The sequence below is a fragment of the Ambystoma mexicanum genome, chromosome 12 (assembly GCF_040938575.1).
Source record: "Ambystoma mexicanum isolate Mex_15411 chromosome 12, UKY_AmexF1_1, whole genome shotgun sequence".
Classification (NCBI taxonomy): Eukaryota; Metazoa; Chordata; class Amphibia; order Caudata; family Ambystomatidae; genus Ambystoma; species Ambystoma mexicanum.
The window spans coordinates 931,288,701-931,305,334 of record NC_090936.1 but is presented as its reverse complement, the minus strand read 5'-3'; the positions used below and the strand labels follow the sequence as shown (position 1 = coordinate 931,305,334).

The 16,634-nt window shown below is 42.3% G+C and overlaps 1 protein-coding gene across 1 annotated transcript in view; it reads right to left on the bottom strand.

The window, feature by feature from the left end:
* LOC138514687 (tropomyosin alpha-1 chain-like) overlaps window positions 1-16,634 on the bottom strand; it is a 164,725-nt gene that overhangs the window by 118,846 nt on the left and 29,245 nt on the right. Inside the window, exons 2-3 of the mRNA XM_069630103.1 lie at window positions 8,058-8,110; window positions 7,351-7,888 (exon numbers count right to left, since the gene is read on the bottom strand). Coding sequence (XP_069486204.1) covers window positions 7,351-7,888; window positions 8,058-8,110 — 591 coding nt within the window. The remainder of the gene's footprint in view (window positions 1-7,350; window positions 7,889-8,057; window positions 8,111-16,634) is intronic.

Below are 16,634 nucleotides of genomic sequence, written 5' to 3'. Positions count from 1 at the left end.
CGATGGTCGTTCTGGCAACAACATTGTGTTTATAATGTGCTGCAACCTTACTCATCCAAGATGGCTGACGCCTCTGAATCCGTCTGTGCGGGCAACGGTGCAGAGGTTGCACGTTCTATAGGTTCGTGCCGCAACGATCATGTGACTCCATATAGTTCGACCAGGAAGTTCAGCAAGTGCGTCGCTACTCTCCAGCACGGCGCTTCAGCCTCTCCTTTCATCAGTCCGCCCATCACCCATCTGACCCGTCCGTTAGGTCCCTATGCCGGCCCAAAATGTGAGTTCCCGGGGATTTATCTCTAACCTCATCTAATTTCTTTCCTAAATCTTGGCGGTTACACTGATCTCCGCTTCTGGTCTCCGGAAACGGTCTTTCTATCCCTTTAGGACTAGTGCATCACACCCTTTTGGAAGACTCCACTGAATGCAATTAACTCCGTACCCGGAGTAAGTTGGGTCATAACTTTCCGATCTAAGTTTCAGACTACCTTCTATGGACGAAGATTCACCTCTTATTTCTCTCGTCCAGGACCAGTCTCGCCCGCACCTAACGCCTTGAAGGAAGCCTGGCAGATTCCTTCCGGAAGCCAACTGCTGACCTGATCCGCAGGGTTTTTCTTCCCCGCAGGGTTTTCCCTGGGGACTGTGTTTCCTCCGCGGCTGAGATTACTAATCGGCTGTGAGGGAACAGGGTGTCCCGGGAAGCCTTTACAGTCTGCGGTGTTGCTGTTTACGGAGCCTGCCCGCTGCCCAGGTTAGTGAACTCCACTGATTGTTCTATCTCAAGTAAAGTAGCTTCAGGCATATTTGTAACATCAAGCACTTGGGAGTCGATTCCGGAGCCTTGAATTTCTTTTCCAATCGACCTTTTATTGCGGTTCCGAAAAAGGATGACGCATGGTTTTTAGTCCCTCCTGCCAGACATGGTCTAAAATGGGGATAGCAAATATCGACTTTCTTCTCATGCCCATATGATCGAAAAGAAAACAATCTTTTTTCTCTTCTTCTGTGGCTAGGCCAAACTCCACACATGCCTTACCCATCATGGCATGGAAAGCACCCACGTCATCAGGTGGTGATCGCTGCGCCGGACTCTTTGGAGTTTCCATCTCCGCTTCAGAGTCCCATGTAGGTTCCCTTGAGGGGGATAATGAGATGTCTGAACCCGACCCTTCACGTTCCGACTCTGACAGTTCTCCTTCTTCCTGTGGACGAGAACGATCTTCCTCAACCGGGTAAGCGGTAGGAATTCTGGATGGAGGGCGAGGAGCCGGGCCTGGCTCGTCGAGGACTGGCGAAGCCTGTAACACTGTTGGGACACTAAGCTGAGGTAACCGTGTGTCCAACCGCTCCAACAGCTTCTGTAATGTGTTCAACACCTCCAGGGACAGAAATGTCTGGGGATTCAGTAAGGAAGAGGTAACTGGAGTGGCACTCGAGAGCGACACCGAACCAGTTGGTTGTAATCCCAGATCGGTTGGATGTGCGACCAGACCACGGTCATCCTCCGCCGACAAGATGGAGAAAGCCTCTTCTGGTTGCAGCAAGGCCTCAGGCAGGATCGGATCAAAAACCTCCATTTGCCATCCCATTGACGGGGCCACCATCGACGATGACATCTTTTCCATAGGCGCTGTTTGACCTGACGAAATAGCCGTAGGAAGAGCCGTCGCCGAAGACAAAGCAGGCGTCGACGATCGGACCGTCGTCGATGAAGTCTGTGGCACAGGGCCTTGAGGCGTTCCCGCCGTTTTTGAATTCGACTTGTGGGATGAGGGCTCTCGACTCAAGGTAGACTTATGACGGTCTCCTGAGGAGGATTTAGATGAGTCTTTTCTCTCCTTTTTAGATGAGGAGGAAGAAGACGAAGCCTTATGTGAAGAGGAGGACCTCGCAGGATGTTTCTCCGAGGGACGTTTTTCAGATGAACGTGATTTCTTCGCCGGAGGCTCCGCCGACACTGAGCAACGGGAGGCACAGAAGACTTAGATCTCGAGGCTGTAGAGCCTACCTCCGATGCCGGGTACGCACCCGCTCCGTCATTGAGCCAAGTAACCAGGCGTCTGTTGCAGTCTTTTAGGGTCTTTTGTGAGAAGCCCTGACAGATCTCACACGTGTCCGCCGTATGATGAGGGTGAAGACAGTAAATACAGTCCATATGCCCATCTCCTTCATACACTTTCTTAAGACCGCATGTAGCACACGGACGAAATAACGCCTTTCCAGATATTCTTCGAAAAGAAACAGTCGAAGAAGAAGAAGAAGAACGCACAACCTAATAAAATAGTAGATACTCGAGGTAATCCCACTACTTTGGAAGACGGTTGAAATTTGAGGGAGCCGCGGGGGCGGGGCTATTTATATCTCTACATCCTAGTGGCGCTGCCGTACGCGGCCCAAAACGACATAGATAGGACACAAAAGTGTCAGAAGTTTTCCTATGGAAAATGTCTATATAACTTACTGAGGATTCCCAGCCTGACGACGGGGAATATTCTAAGCATGTGAATCCATGAAAGATCCAATGCTAGAGAAGCCCACTTACTGAAAGTGAGGCTAGACAGTAGCCTTAAGAGAACCAGATCTGTTGGAATTAGCAGTCCTCCAGCAACACTTAAAGAAAATACTTGCGAGTTAAGGCAGAGCGAGAACTAGAGATTGAATTAGCACATTACATCCATGCTGATGGGTAGCATTAAGACCAGATCTGGTGGAATTGGCAGGTCCACCAATGTGACTAGAAACACTTGTCCAACAATCTGGAGTTTGTTGACCATGAGGTATCCAGGACCAGGAGGGGTTCCCTGAGCTTGACTGAGCAATGTGCCAAAGGAAGTAAGGAGACTCAGGCTTGTGACAGGCTCCTACATGAGATTCATCTAGTCCAGCAAGCATGTGCATTGGCAGAAGGGAGCGCGGGTCTTTAATGATGGTCTGAAAATCCACCCATGACTGACAAGGAAGACCTTGACAATCACACGGAAATCATTGCCATCACTCGTCACGGCCAGGAGCTCTCAGGTGAGGAGAGTCAACCAAGGAACTCTGAGTAACTTTATATCAAGGTCCTTGGGCCTCACAACAAGTATGGTGGGATGGGTAAAAAGGGAAGTGACGCAGCAGTTATTCCATTACCGCTGCATTATCACACCGCTGTACTACACGTTTGGTGGTAAGGTGGAGCATTTACCTCAAACAAAAAAGCTGAAGGTAAATCCTCCACCTTACTGCCACAAATTGTTAGAATTACCACCAGCGGTAATACCACTGAAATCTCCATGGAGTGCTACGGACTTCAAAAATGGGGATTAACACCGTCCTACCACCATTTATAATCCTGCTGTAAATCTGCGGTAGTGGTAACAGAAATCAAGTTTGGCAGAAATTCAGTGGATTAACTGCTGAATTACCCCCAAACTCATAATGAGGCCCTGTGTCTTTAGTTATGAATACGTGCTGAATTTTGCATAACAGGAAGAGCCTATCAGACAGGGGCCTATAGCCTTGTGTATGTTACTTGCACATTTCTTTTATCTTGCCTTCATTTTTATGGAGACACATCCATGTGTGGTTCTCAAATTTGCTCCTCTTCAGTTCAGTCATTTGCACAAAAAAACATTGTTTTCTTAATTCACATCTGGTTTGCAGTCCTTTATTGACCCCCTTTACTGTTACAGCATAAAGTTGATTGTCTCTGTGAATATTGTCTCAAAGATTGCTTGGTCTTTGTTTTATTTGAGGGTAAGGCTTTTGGATGTGAATTACAAGCAACTCCACAGTAGAGGCATTTAACATGATTTTTGCCATCTGGTCTTTAGAATCCATGAAGATTGAGTGTGGAGAGCAAAAAGCAGCCATGTCTTGTGTTGAGTGTGATTAGTGTAGTCATTATAAATAGCTTTCAAGAGAATGTTTCAAATATTGGGTGGTACGCTTGATGCATTTGCATCTTTATCAATTTGTATTGGAACATTTTAATCTGTGTATTTGCTTACTCATTTTTCAGGGAGCAAGCAAAAAGTGTAAGGTGATAACAAATATAACAAGCTTTGCAAAGATAATAGTTTTTGTTTTTATTGCTCTTCTTTGCATTTTGCATTTATAGGCACCAGTGTGGATGCGTGAAGTGATGCAAGTGTTCAAGAGAATGAGATAAGGAAAGGGAACAAGCCATTGAGAGGGTTCCAACAATGATGAGCAAGAGGAAATATGAGCAAGAAAGGGGCATAGTCCATAGGGTAAGAGAAAAAGTGAGGGTGGTAGTTGAAGGATGAGAGAGAAAAAGAAAGGGCTGCGAGCAAAGGTGAGAGTTAGAGAAGATGAAATGAAGGTGCAAGAATGGATATCTTCAAGGGTGTAGGGGTAAGGGGGGAAGTAAGGGTGTGAGGAAAAATTTGCAAAGAGGGAACAACGGTGCAAGGTTAGAGTGTGGCAGTGCAAGGTGAGAGAGTGTGACAGCGAAAGGACATGGAGTGTGACATAACATGGAGTGAGAGTTCTGCTGCTGTCCCCCTGCTATATACAAATCTCTGATGCCATGAATGGCTGGTGGGACTATATATCTGCTTGTCAAATCAAGTGATATGGAATTGAGGCAGGGCCAATGCAATAATAATACAATTCTATGTGACGGCATTGGGGGCCCATTAAAAGAGGAACCTGAGGGTGCACAATTTAGTCCCTAAAATCATTAAATCTGCCCTTTTTTATATTGTGTGAATTTAATCACTTATAAGGACTCTAATGTTTACAGTTAAATCAGAGTGAGATCAACTAGTTTGCCTTGGATCACACACTTTGGCTTTACAGTGAAGCTGGGATTTTAACCCACTCTGCAATTTAGTCACTTGACCTCACATCTTCCAAGCTTTACTGGTTACAAATGTTTAAATTTGGGATTTCAAGGCCTACAATAATCCTGTATGGTAGAGTTTACTTGCAGGGACGTCGTTTCACCAAAATGCCAGGGGTAGCGGAAGTGACATCACATGGCCCTTGACCCCCTGATGACATCACAGGAAGTGATGTCATCTGACCCCACCCCGAAGTGATATCACAGGAAGCGATGGAACACAACCTTTCCCCGATGACAAAACAGGAAGTGTCATCACATAACATTGTACAGTACGAAAAATATGGTTACGATATCACTATAATGTGATGTACATTTCAAAAAAGAATGGATCGCCATATGTATCGTTAAGATCAGTGTGTATAGGCCCATATTACCAAATTACTGTGAATGCAAGCAGAAGTCCATGACTAAATGATAATGATGTGTTATTATATAGCATTTACGCTTAAGCGCTTGATATAGAAAAAATATGCACCTAATATCAAACAACCTGTGTTGGTACTCATTAATCGACCTCAGAAGGATGAAAGGCTGAGTAGAGGCTTTTAAGAACAGACTAAATCAGTGACTCACCCCCTGAAGTGTGCCTGAAATTAACCTTTAATGAGTCTAGCAATTATTGTATAGAATTCCAGAAAGACACATTATTTGGTATTCCTATTCTTTCTTATTTATGGTCAGTGCTGAAAGTGTTAGACATGTGTCACTCCTGTTCTCATTTTTCTTCTTTTTTTAAGGGGTCTGAACAAGAAAGCCAGCCACTCCAGAAGTAAAGAGTCACATGGTGCTGGCCATAGCCCAGGAGCTTGCATTTAATTTTTTTAAAAAAAAAACATTTTTTAGGTTCTTTTTTTATAGGTTGCAAGGGAGACCACAGTGGTCGCAAGGGAGACCTCAGAGGTCACAGTTGCGACCTTTGGCGACCCCTAAATGACGTCCCTGTTTACTTGCAAAATACATTAATTGCAGCAACCCGTCAACATGTAAATCCTTGTAGAAACATGTTAAGCTAAAGTTTCATCAGCGTAGCTTTTTATTTCCACCTACTCAGAGGAAATGTATGGGTCCCAGACTTCAAAATAATGAGAGCTTGAATCATCTTCTATTTATTTAACACCACTGTACTTTCACCACGTTCAAACACAAAATGAAAGGAGTTGTGTAATAAACTCAGATAGTTATGGGGCTTTTTGTCACAAACCTCCAGGTCGCTGTTATGAGTGATGCTGAGAATATTTGAGCATGGCCAAAAAGGGGGCTTTATTCTGTTGCTCAATTTAATTGATTTTGAAGTGTACACAGATTTGCCAGATAACTGCTGCCGTTTCCTGGTCTCAGTTAGAAATGTTCTATAACACATAAGAAAGGATCTGCTTCTGATCAAATAAAAGCGTTTGCGAGGTTACGTTTCTGGTTGCAGAGTCACCAGTGTGTATGTGTGTGTGTGTCCGTCTGTCGGACAGGCTGTGACTTGGGAAATGGGCAGTGCTTGCTCGTCGGAGCCAACAGGCTGATTTTAAATTTTGAAAAAAAGTGCTCCCAGGTCTCTTATCGTGAGCCTTTGAAGTAAAGATGCACACTTTGAATGGTCCAAAAAAGCTAAAGCTCCTGTAATTTCCTGCACAAATGGTTTTTGAGTAGGCAAATTGAGTAGGAAATAGTCCAATCTGGCATCCCTGGATGGTAGGGAGTTGATACACAGACAGACAGAGGGTGAGCAGTCAAATGAACTCTCACTATACCGGCACAGGATGAAAGCATGTTCTTTCCAGCGAGACTCCGGATTGGGAGAATCATTGTAAAACAGTTGTGCATTGGTTTAAATGGCCCAGGGACACAAAAAATGAAATGTTCTGATGCAGTGAAATTATGCCTGAGCATTTCCAGTTACCATTTTAACCAGATATCCTGCTATCAAACCTTCATGCTTTTTCCTTATTTTAGCAATATTTACCACATAGATGGCGGCAGCACCACCATATGCGCCAAAACCAAAGATGAGGGAATGGGAGCAGCACAGGGTTGTCCCACCTTCCACGTTTAAAAAAAAAAAATGATGCAAATACAAAAAGATGTAAATGCACAGATGTACAAACATAAAGACATGGGACCCAAGACTGCATTTTGCATATATTGGGGGATGCACAGAATGTATATTTAAGCTAAAATAGTCTCACTATATAACACCAGTATAATGACCTATATCATTACTTAAGGCAAAATGCACAGCCTCTTGTGAGTGAGAACACACACAAGAGTGTGCACCGGCACTCTTATAATGCACCTGATTATGTAAAGAGGTGCATGCTCATAGTCTGTACCAAGCAAAGTTAAAAATCAATGCCCTCCCGTAATATGAACCGCCATGTGCAACCAGTTGTGTTCAATTGTACGGGATTTTGATGAACTATTGTTCTCTATAAATTATCTTGGCAATACAGTGCTGAGACATGCAAGAAAATAGCATAAATGGCAATCTTATGAACTACCTCTACCTTTTCATTGACTGGCGTTGTTGGTTCGAAATCGGTTGTAGACCCCACTTGCTCTTCAAATTCATGTTCATGTTCACTAAGTAATGTTTTTTGTTCAAAGTCGGTTACAGACGCCTTTTGTTCTTGAAATTCATGTTCACTAAGTCGTGTCTTTGGTTCAACAGTGGTTGCAGATTCGACTTCCTCTTGAATTTCATCTTCAGTGAGTTGTGCTTTTGGTTCAAGGTCAGTTAGAGACTTCATTTGTTCTTGAATTTCGTGCTCACTGAGTTGTGCTTTTGGTTCAAGGTCAGTAAGAGACTTCATTTGTTCTTGAATTTCGTGCTCACTGAGTTGTGCTTTTGGTTCAAGGTCAGTTAGAGACTTCATTTGTTCTTGAATTTCATGCTCACTGAGTTGTGCTTTTGTTTCAAAATCGGTTACAGACCCCACTTGTTCTTGAATTTCAGTTTCCAGAGTAGAAGATTTAACCACTGGTGGCACTGAGACTTCAAATTCTTTTTTCACAACCAACAATTTCTCATGCAATGAAACAACTCTAAAATCAATAGAAAAAAGTCAATATGTTTTCATTAGGAACCATATAATGTACAAGTGGTATGCTTAGGCCTGCCATATCATTGATTTCACAGTTTAAAGAAGCAGCAATACTATATGTGATATAAAAAGGCTTCATTGTAATTACGAAAATTAGATTGTAATCCCACCTGTCTGTCGGAACTTTAATGGACTCATCAGTACTTTTCAGAGTCTTGATTATCTAAGAATATGATGAGACCGCAACCAACAGGGTTTTCACTGTAACGATCAGAGTGTAGATGGTCTTCTTTTAGAGAGTATGGACACGTGACATTGGGCAACCCCTCTTCAGACCTTCAGGGGTCCCTGGGAACGATGGATGCCCATCCACCTTATCATGTGCTATCTGGATGAGGTAAATAGGGGATTTCTCTGAGTCTCACAAATGGACCCAGATCCTTGTGATTTATGGACCTAAGAATTGCTGCTGTTAGAAGCATCTAACCAAGCTAGTTTCCACTTAACCAGAGTGAGGCTTTTACACAGACCACTGTTCAGTTTTTCACCTCTGTGCTTCGTGATGATTGCTCCTATTCAGAGACCTGTTCAAGCCCCACTGCTTCTGCTATTCACACAGTATCTCCGTTTAAGAGTGCAGCACTCTGAACTGTGCTGACTTGCGGTGCTGAAACCAAATAGCTTGCAGTGACTCTGAGCCAATGGGCTTCAGTTCTAAATTATTAGAGAGACACAATGCCACACTACAAAGCCAAGAGCACTTGAAATAAAGAAAGAAAGAGCCCAACACTTCACTTCTGCCTGCTCCCTACATGACAGATGGGCATTTTAAGCCCTTGTCCACCAATGGAACAACTCTTGACTCGAATTACTAACAGGGGCAGTATGACAGTGAGTTATAAGTCTTAAAATAACAGCGCAAACATATGACAGGAAACAAGTGAGACAAGGGTATAACTAACTGTGACATGATTTTTAGAGCCAGGATTCAGTTTATTAGTTTGCCTGGCCTTCTTGTGCTTGGGACCCTTGTCAACAAAGCACATTTGCAGAGCAGCACAGTCAGCTAACTCTTGAGGACTCTGAGAGGAGACTGTGAGCTGACCGTTTCACTTTTCCAGCACTTCACGAGCAACTGCCGGCGTCAGACGAGAGAGGGCGTAGCGCCACTTTTTAATGAAGGGAGGTGGGACTTATTGTTCAAAAACCCAGCTGACCCGTGGAGCGACGCAGCGTCAGCTGAGTCTTGAGGAGTCTTTGGGAGGCTTGGTGGAGGTTGCCACAATGCCCCGAATTTCATCATTGCTTTTACCTCCACTGAAAGGCTAACATTTCAAGCCCATTGAGAGAAACCAAATAGAACAAGCGACGCGGCCCTTTCCCCATTCATCTTACCAACTGATGAGAAGAAGGCGGGTACAAGCAGCAACGAATATATGGTGAACATCACCCACCATCTTACGAGGTGGGGATACAATGGTTTCATCGACAGGGCCCCAAACAAGACACCGGACCAAGAACTTTCCACCTGCAGAAGCCTCAACCCTGCCGGAATCCCCTTCCCTACTGAAACCCTCCCTTTCACCATGCAAACCAACTCGATGGGCGAAGAAAATAAAGACAGATCAATACGCTGCTCAACAGATGAGTGAACAAGTGCAGCGCGCAAATACTATTGTGGAGCGTTACGAGGAGGAAATGAGTCAAAGGGAGGAGGCGCTGGATGCGGCTGCCCAGCTCAGCGTGATTAGCCTCAAGGATTTGAACAAATGCCCAAATAAAACTTCTAAACAAATGATAATGTCGCATCCTGCTTTACAGGACTCATATCATGATATACAACAACAGAATGACACACAGAATGGAGTTGCACATACAACATTGCAAAATATAGATTTCAACGTTCTATCAAAAGAAGCATATCAAAATAATTCAACGGGTATCAACCTTACAAAGATTCAGCCAGTATTACATCAACAAGACCGACAGCAAAGGTCGGGTGAAACGTCCCAACACCTGTCGGGCTGGCAAGAAATAAATAATGAGACGCCCCCTATGTCTGGAAAAATCGAAGCAGCGGATCCTCGAAGATACCTCATTTATCGAGACAAGTATGGAGGAATGTGATTACAGAACAAACATCAGGACGGTCAAACGAAGAACACAAGACAACCAACGAAATTAAAGTGCTGCCAACAGTGAAATAATGAACACCATTAATGATACAAAGGAAAAGGGCAGCACATGCAAAGCGATTGTGGCAGAAGTTTGACCATGAGAATAAAGCCATAACCAACATAGCGACAACCTCTATGGCAGAGAGTCAGAGATTGGCACGTTTGTCATTAGACATAACGGAAATAGAATCACTCATGTCAAACCACAAGAAAAGAAATGCAGTATTCAGCAAGTCACAGCTACCAAACACAAAACTGAGGGAAACAGATATGACGTCAATACCTATCCAGGGTATATTAGACCTACCAGTAAGAATATCAAGTAGATTACTGAAAGACGATCTTGATAACAGTCAAGAGGATACCCAGGATGAGCAAATCATTAAAAGTGAAAGAAATAATCCTTCTAATCAGAATTAGCATATGAGGGTGGAAAGAGAGCAGAGTGATAGGACATCTAACAGATGCCAATACGATCCGCAGACATATGACCGACATCAGGCAATTCCTACTACAATATTAGAGCTACAAAATGCCCCCATGGCAGCCTCAATCCATGCATTAACCCCGTTTCTCAAGTTATATGAAACAATCAGTGACTCAATGAAGGACCAGGAAACGTTATTGGCGTTAGTCCACATTAAGCACATTTTCATGGAGACGTTCACAAATAAAATCCAAGCTAGATTAGATATTGAGGCTGAGGCCACGGCCCAATGGCAGGCCCACCTGTTCGAGATAGCAAGAAATGACCGATCTGATAAAGCATACATGACAACTGCCTTGATAAACATGATGAGTATCATCCATTGTGAAAAGACCCGATCACAAGAGAGCAACTCAGCACGAGGACCACTAAACCCACAAGATAAAGTGCCAACATATAACCAAAAAGAGGTTAACATACCTAGCCATCAACGTATGAGTCCAAAATCGAAAAATGTGATTAAACAAACGACTAATCAGCAAGTCCACACTGAAGATCAAAACCACAAGAAATCAGATAACCAGGTTGTTCAAACACTTTCACCAGATGGAATAGAAATTGTGCCGAATAGCAAACATTGGGGAGTGAATCGTATAGGAAAGGCAACAGTGGGCGATAACGAGAATAAGCAACCTACACACAAATACAAAGGACCTGTGGTCGTTAGTCACAAAAATAGAGCTCCACTGCAGACAATTCTCCAACAAACAAAACAACCAACAATAGCTGGTCCAGAGTCTTTTTCGATATTCGATTGCACGGACAAGATTACCAAGGCAACGGTGATGAAAAATGAAAACAATCAAGAACAAAAGGGAAAAAAACCTATTATGAAAGGGAGACCAACGAAGAGGGGCTTGTGGGCCTTCCTGTGAAATCTGACAATACCAGCGATCTCTAAGATGGATCAACACACAAAAAACCCATACTATTAAAAGAAGTGATAGTAAGACAGGAAGCCGTGATACCACGAAGGAATACATCAATTAGATCGACGATGAACAAAAGAGATCAACACAAACTCCTGATGAACATTTCGACATATACAGTAGATGATCAACAAAATGCATCACCCCAAGAAGAAGTAGAAAGTACTGTCCTTGGTGAAGAAGCTTCATTGTATATTGTGGAGTAATACGAATAAGGCCACACTACATACAACAGAGGTATTGAACTCTCTTGTGAAGACATTTCAGACAAAGAACCAGATACGACGGGAAAAGAATCAACGCTACATCATCGTGACAATTCAAACCTTCAAAGTATTGGAAGCGTATACAGTTCAAGCTGAGGCTGTCGCAGAATCGTAAAAAGAACTGAGACTGGAAAAATCCCCAAACAATATCCATATGACAAGGAAAAATGACATACTCTACCAATCTTCGTTGATCCACGACGCAATAAAACAGCAAACATGCTGAGAATAGGGAGAGTAGAGGTTGCAGAAGACAATTTAATTCTGAATAGAACTAACATCTTACGCTTACTCCATGCAGTTACCCAATTACACTCTATCAATTCAGAGGATATTAAACTGGTAGAATTCATCCAAGAACGAATAACGGATAGAGTGGAGATACAAATCGAATCCGACAAATTTTAGAGAGCGTGATGGACAACTCCAGCCAACTTCGTGCCCTTGGTTTTCAATGTTCTACAAACCACTACACGACAAGAAGACTAGCCCCACTGGCAGAGAGGTCTCCGCTTGAACTTGGAAAAAAGAAAACAGGAAAGTGAATACAAGGCTAAAACTCTAGACTATTAGAGAAAAACATCTCTGACGAAAGACACACAAGAGTTAGAACAAGTAGAGGTGGATTCACAAAAGGAGTCAAAAGGACAAATAAGGAAAACAGCGGTTAGGAAACAAATAGATATTGGTCAACATAGAAACATACACCCATAACAACCACAACAACATAATAACTCAACCCTCAATATTTGCTCATGGAGCATTAGAGGCTCAACACATTTGTTTGGGAATGAAAATAGAGACTTACAAAACTTCGAGATAGTGTGTCTTCAAGAGACGTGGCTAAATAATCAACCAATATGCGATGGACATTTAACATTCATGAATCCGGGATTAACGAGAACGAAGGGTCGGCCTTCTGCAGGATTACTCACTCTAATAAACGCAGAGGAACATTTTGAAATTGTTGAATCACATAATCCTAACCCCTTTATTCAAATCACCATTCTAAAATTTAAATCCATAAAGGATCTAAAGGGAAAGGAAGTGGGGAAGGCAAAAACCAACAGGGAAAGACATTTGGGATATTGAACATTTACTGGAATACAGCAGCCATAAGTGACTCCGTATTTCTTCACACAGTACTATCAAAGATCGACGCTACATACGCGTGACACAACCAGATAGAAGTCATCCTGTGTGGGGACTTCAATATACACCTACTCTATGGTAATGGGACCAGCATCCCTTTTAAAAAACTAGCACCTAAAGCACAAACTTGAATGAAGGAGATGACAAGCAGAGACCTGGTACTTCTGAACGGGACGATCAGAGAGGATATACCGGCTAAGCCAACATGGTCAATAGGTCGATTGGTTGCATATCTTGATTATATCTATACATCAACAACATTTACAGACACAATTTGAAAGCTAAAAGTTATACCATCTACAAAAAGCGATCATCATATTTTAACTATGGTATGGAAGACCAATCAAGACCATGCAATCAGACAGCCACTACCTGGTCCCGTCCTAAACACTGGATCTAACAGATTACGTATTACCGATCCTCAAATTGAAGGGCTAAAAGAAACATTTTGTGCCTCCAGGAAAAACGATGCAGAGAAAATGGAATATGAATGGTTACTCATACCTTTTAAAAACAAGAATCGTTTCAACTGCTCAGAAAGAAAGATCACGCCCATGCCTATAACAAACAAATTGTTATGATGAAAAAACAACTCTGAATCAAATTAAAAACTGCACAGAAAATGAACTTGAAGAATGTATGAAAGGCACCAAAACACTCAAACTACAAAACAGAAATTAGATCAAAAACACACAGGCAATCCGGATTAAAAATGACACAGAATGTATGCTCCAAGCCATGAAAAATAAAAACCCCTGAGACCTATGGAACTTAATTAATGGAAACGAACAACAACGAGCGCATGATCTCAGATGTCTGAGAGGGACTGTGTGTCTTATTTTTCTACTCTGTATGGGGAAAAGAAATTACCAAGAGTAAGACCGGATAGTAGTTCCGACAGACAAATGGGAACTAAGTTGGCACTATGAAGAAATAAGGTTGCATATAAAGCATCTTAACGGATCTCGTGTCCTGGGCCCAGATGGGCTTAGTAATGCCATCATAAAATGGAAACCAGAAGCATGGGCAGATGTATGCGTTCAGATGTTTAAAATCATTTCAGAACAGAAATAGCTCCCAAGGACATGGAAAACAGCAACACTGATCCCCATATTTAAACAAGGTAATAAGAAATTGCCCTGCAACTACCACCCAATAGCTCTCTTAGATCCACTTGGGAAAGTATTCGCCTCACTACTTCTACGAAGACTAACCCAATGGTCATTGGCGAAGGGGAGGCATACCCTAGGCAAAGAGGCTTTATCAAGAAAGTAGGAACCAATATCAACCTACTTATTCTAAATCTGCTAAAATTGGAAGCTATAAAGAAGAAAACGCCCATTCATGCGGCATTCATAGATCTACAATTGGCTTTTGATAGTGTTAATCAGACAAAGCTGTGGGAAAAATTAGCGATCTGAAAATGCCCGAAGGAAATCTTGGAGCCAATAAAGGCGCTACATTCAGAGACATCGATCAGAGTCAGATTGTTGAGAGATGGTGTAGTGTCAACTGTGATTCCAACCTGCAATGGTTTAAAACAAGGCTCTCCCCTAGCAGCAACACTTTTTAACTTATACACATCAGACTTAACAGATGATCAAAAGACTGTAACGCCAAATCCTTCAAAACTGAATGTGACAGAAATATCTTACATTATGTATGCAGACGATCTTGTCATTCTTGACAGAACCCAAGTGGGACTGCAAAAGAGATTGAACACTCTAGAAAAATATGTTGAGGCAAATGATTTAACAATCAATATAAAAAAATCTCAAGTGATGATGTTGGCAGCCCTCCCCAGCTCAAAGAACAAATCCTTGTCAGTATTTCTGAAAGGGAAAAAAATAGAACTGGTGAAAACAATTAAATATCTTGGAGTCGGGTTAAACCAAACTGAGACAGAAAAACACTGGGTTGACTAATTAAAAACAAGTCTCGTTCACTAGCCCACCAAGGATTACTAATACATGGGAAATATGGAAAACTTTCAATGAAACCTGCAATAACCTTTTACCAACAGAAAGTGACAGCCATACTAACATATGGCAGTGAGACCATACTTAACCTCCCCCGACAAACATGGAATCCATTAGAGGGGGGGTTTGACAAAAGGGACTATCACTATCTCCCTCCTACCTGATGTTATGAATTAGATTTGAAGTGGCCATTTAATTGATTGAATCCATTGTAAATTGGAAATATCTAGACTTATTCAGGAAGACCATAATAGATGATGATACACCAGCAATTGAAGTACTGCAATACAAACCCAATTCGATAAATGATAAATGATGCAGTTTTAAACACATGGAAAGAAGCATGCATACAAACACTAATTAATGCTAATGCAAACCTAGACAAGTTGATCAACCGGCCGCAGGAGGTCAAAATGAAAATACAATGTAGTGACTGGATCCAAACGTTAAACATGAAAACTCAATATCAACTTGCTATCAACTGCGACATAGAAACGAGAGCACTTAACCAGCTACCGCAATATTTGATCCTCTTTCCAGCACGACAGATGAGAGACACGTTCCTGCGTATGCGACTTAATCTCCTGCCAACTCGAGAAGTCCTGGTAAAATCAAAGCAACTACCCGCAAGCGAGATTTATTGTCGATTCTGCCAACAAGCGGATCACATAGAATCGATCTTTCATATTATCATGGAATGCTCAGACCATAGTGCCAACAGAAAATTGTTTACAGATATGCTTCCACAAGAGATGACCCAACACGAGACGCATGAATATTGGGCACAAACAGATATTACTCGGAAACAACAAAGCCCTTGTTTTTTAGGGTGACCCAATTTTGGGACAATGTAATGGAGTCGAAACATGAAAGAAGCCAAAAACAGAACGGAACAGCAATATGTAACAACACCATACATGAATAGAGACCTTGGATTTGACCAAGACGAACCATGAGGAAAAGAAGGATTGATTGAGAAGGTGACCGGAACAATTAATTTGTATGTGTAAAGTTTAGAGGATGACAAATGAAAAAGTTTGTAATTAAAGTAGATCATTTAAAATAAAAAATAAATAAAAAAGAGCAGCGAGCACAGAATGAGCAGCTCGAACCTAGGCTCTGTTGCCTATGCCATTGTGGATGCTGCAGGTAAGGTTAATTTCTGCAGCGCATTCTCTAAGCTTCTGGCTGCAGGCTGTGTTATCAGTATGGAGGCTGTGCTCCCTGCACTGATAAACCAACCTGTACACATAAGGCCTTCTTAATGTCTTTGAAGCGGAAGACTTTAGTGTTTTAAGGTGCAGTTGTGCGCTTCAAAGAACACTTACAACAAAAATCTGTCTGTTTTATCACTGTGGGCTCACACCGATAAAACAGCATGCAGGCATAAGCAGTGCTAAAAACTGAAATTATTAACTGTGTGATCCTACAGGCGGGTGGGTGGGGCTGGAGGGGATACTTGGGGTGGAGGGAAGAGGGAGAAGAACTCATGAGATTTTTCTCAGCCACCCCACGGCTCCATTAATAAACATTTCCCTTTCAGGCGGTTAATGAATACATTATTAACTGAAAAAGAACCCCCAGAAAGGATAAGCATTTCCTATTATGTTGCAAACTAAGTATAAAAGGTGTTCCCCTTTTTAAAACTACAGAGCTTTACTGAAATGTTTTCTGCAGCGCACATTCTAACCAACATATTCACAAGTGTCTTGATAACACACTCCAGTGGTCTAGTGGGTCTTTCGAGTTTGGTCCTG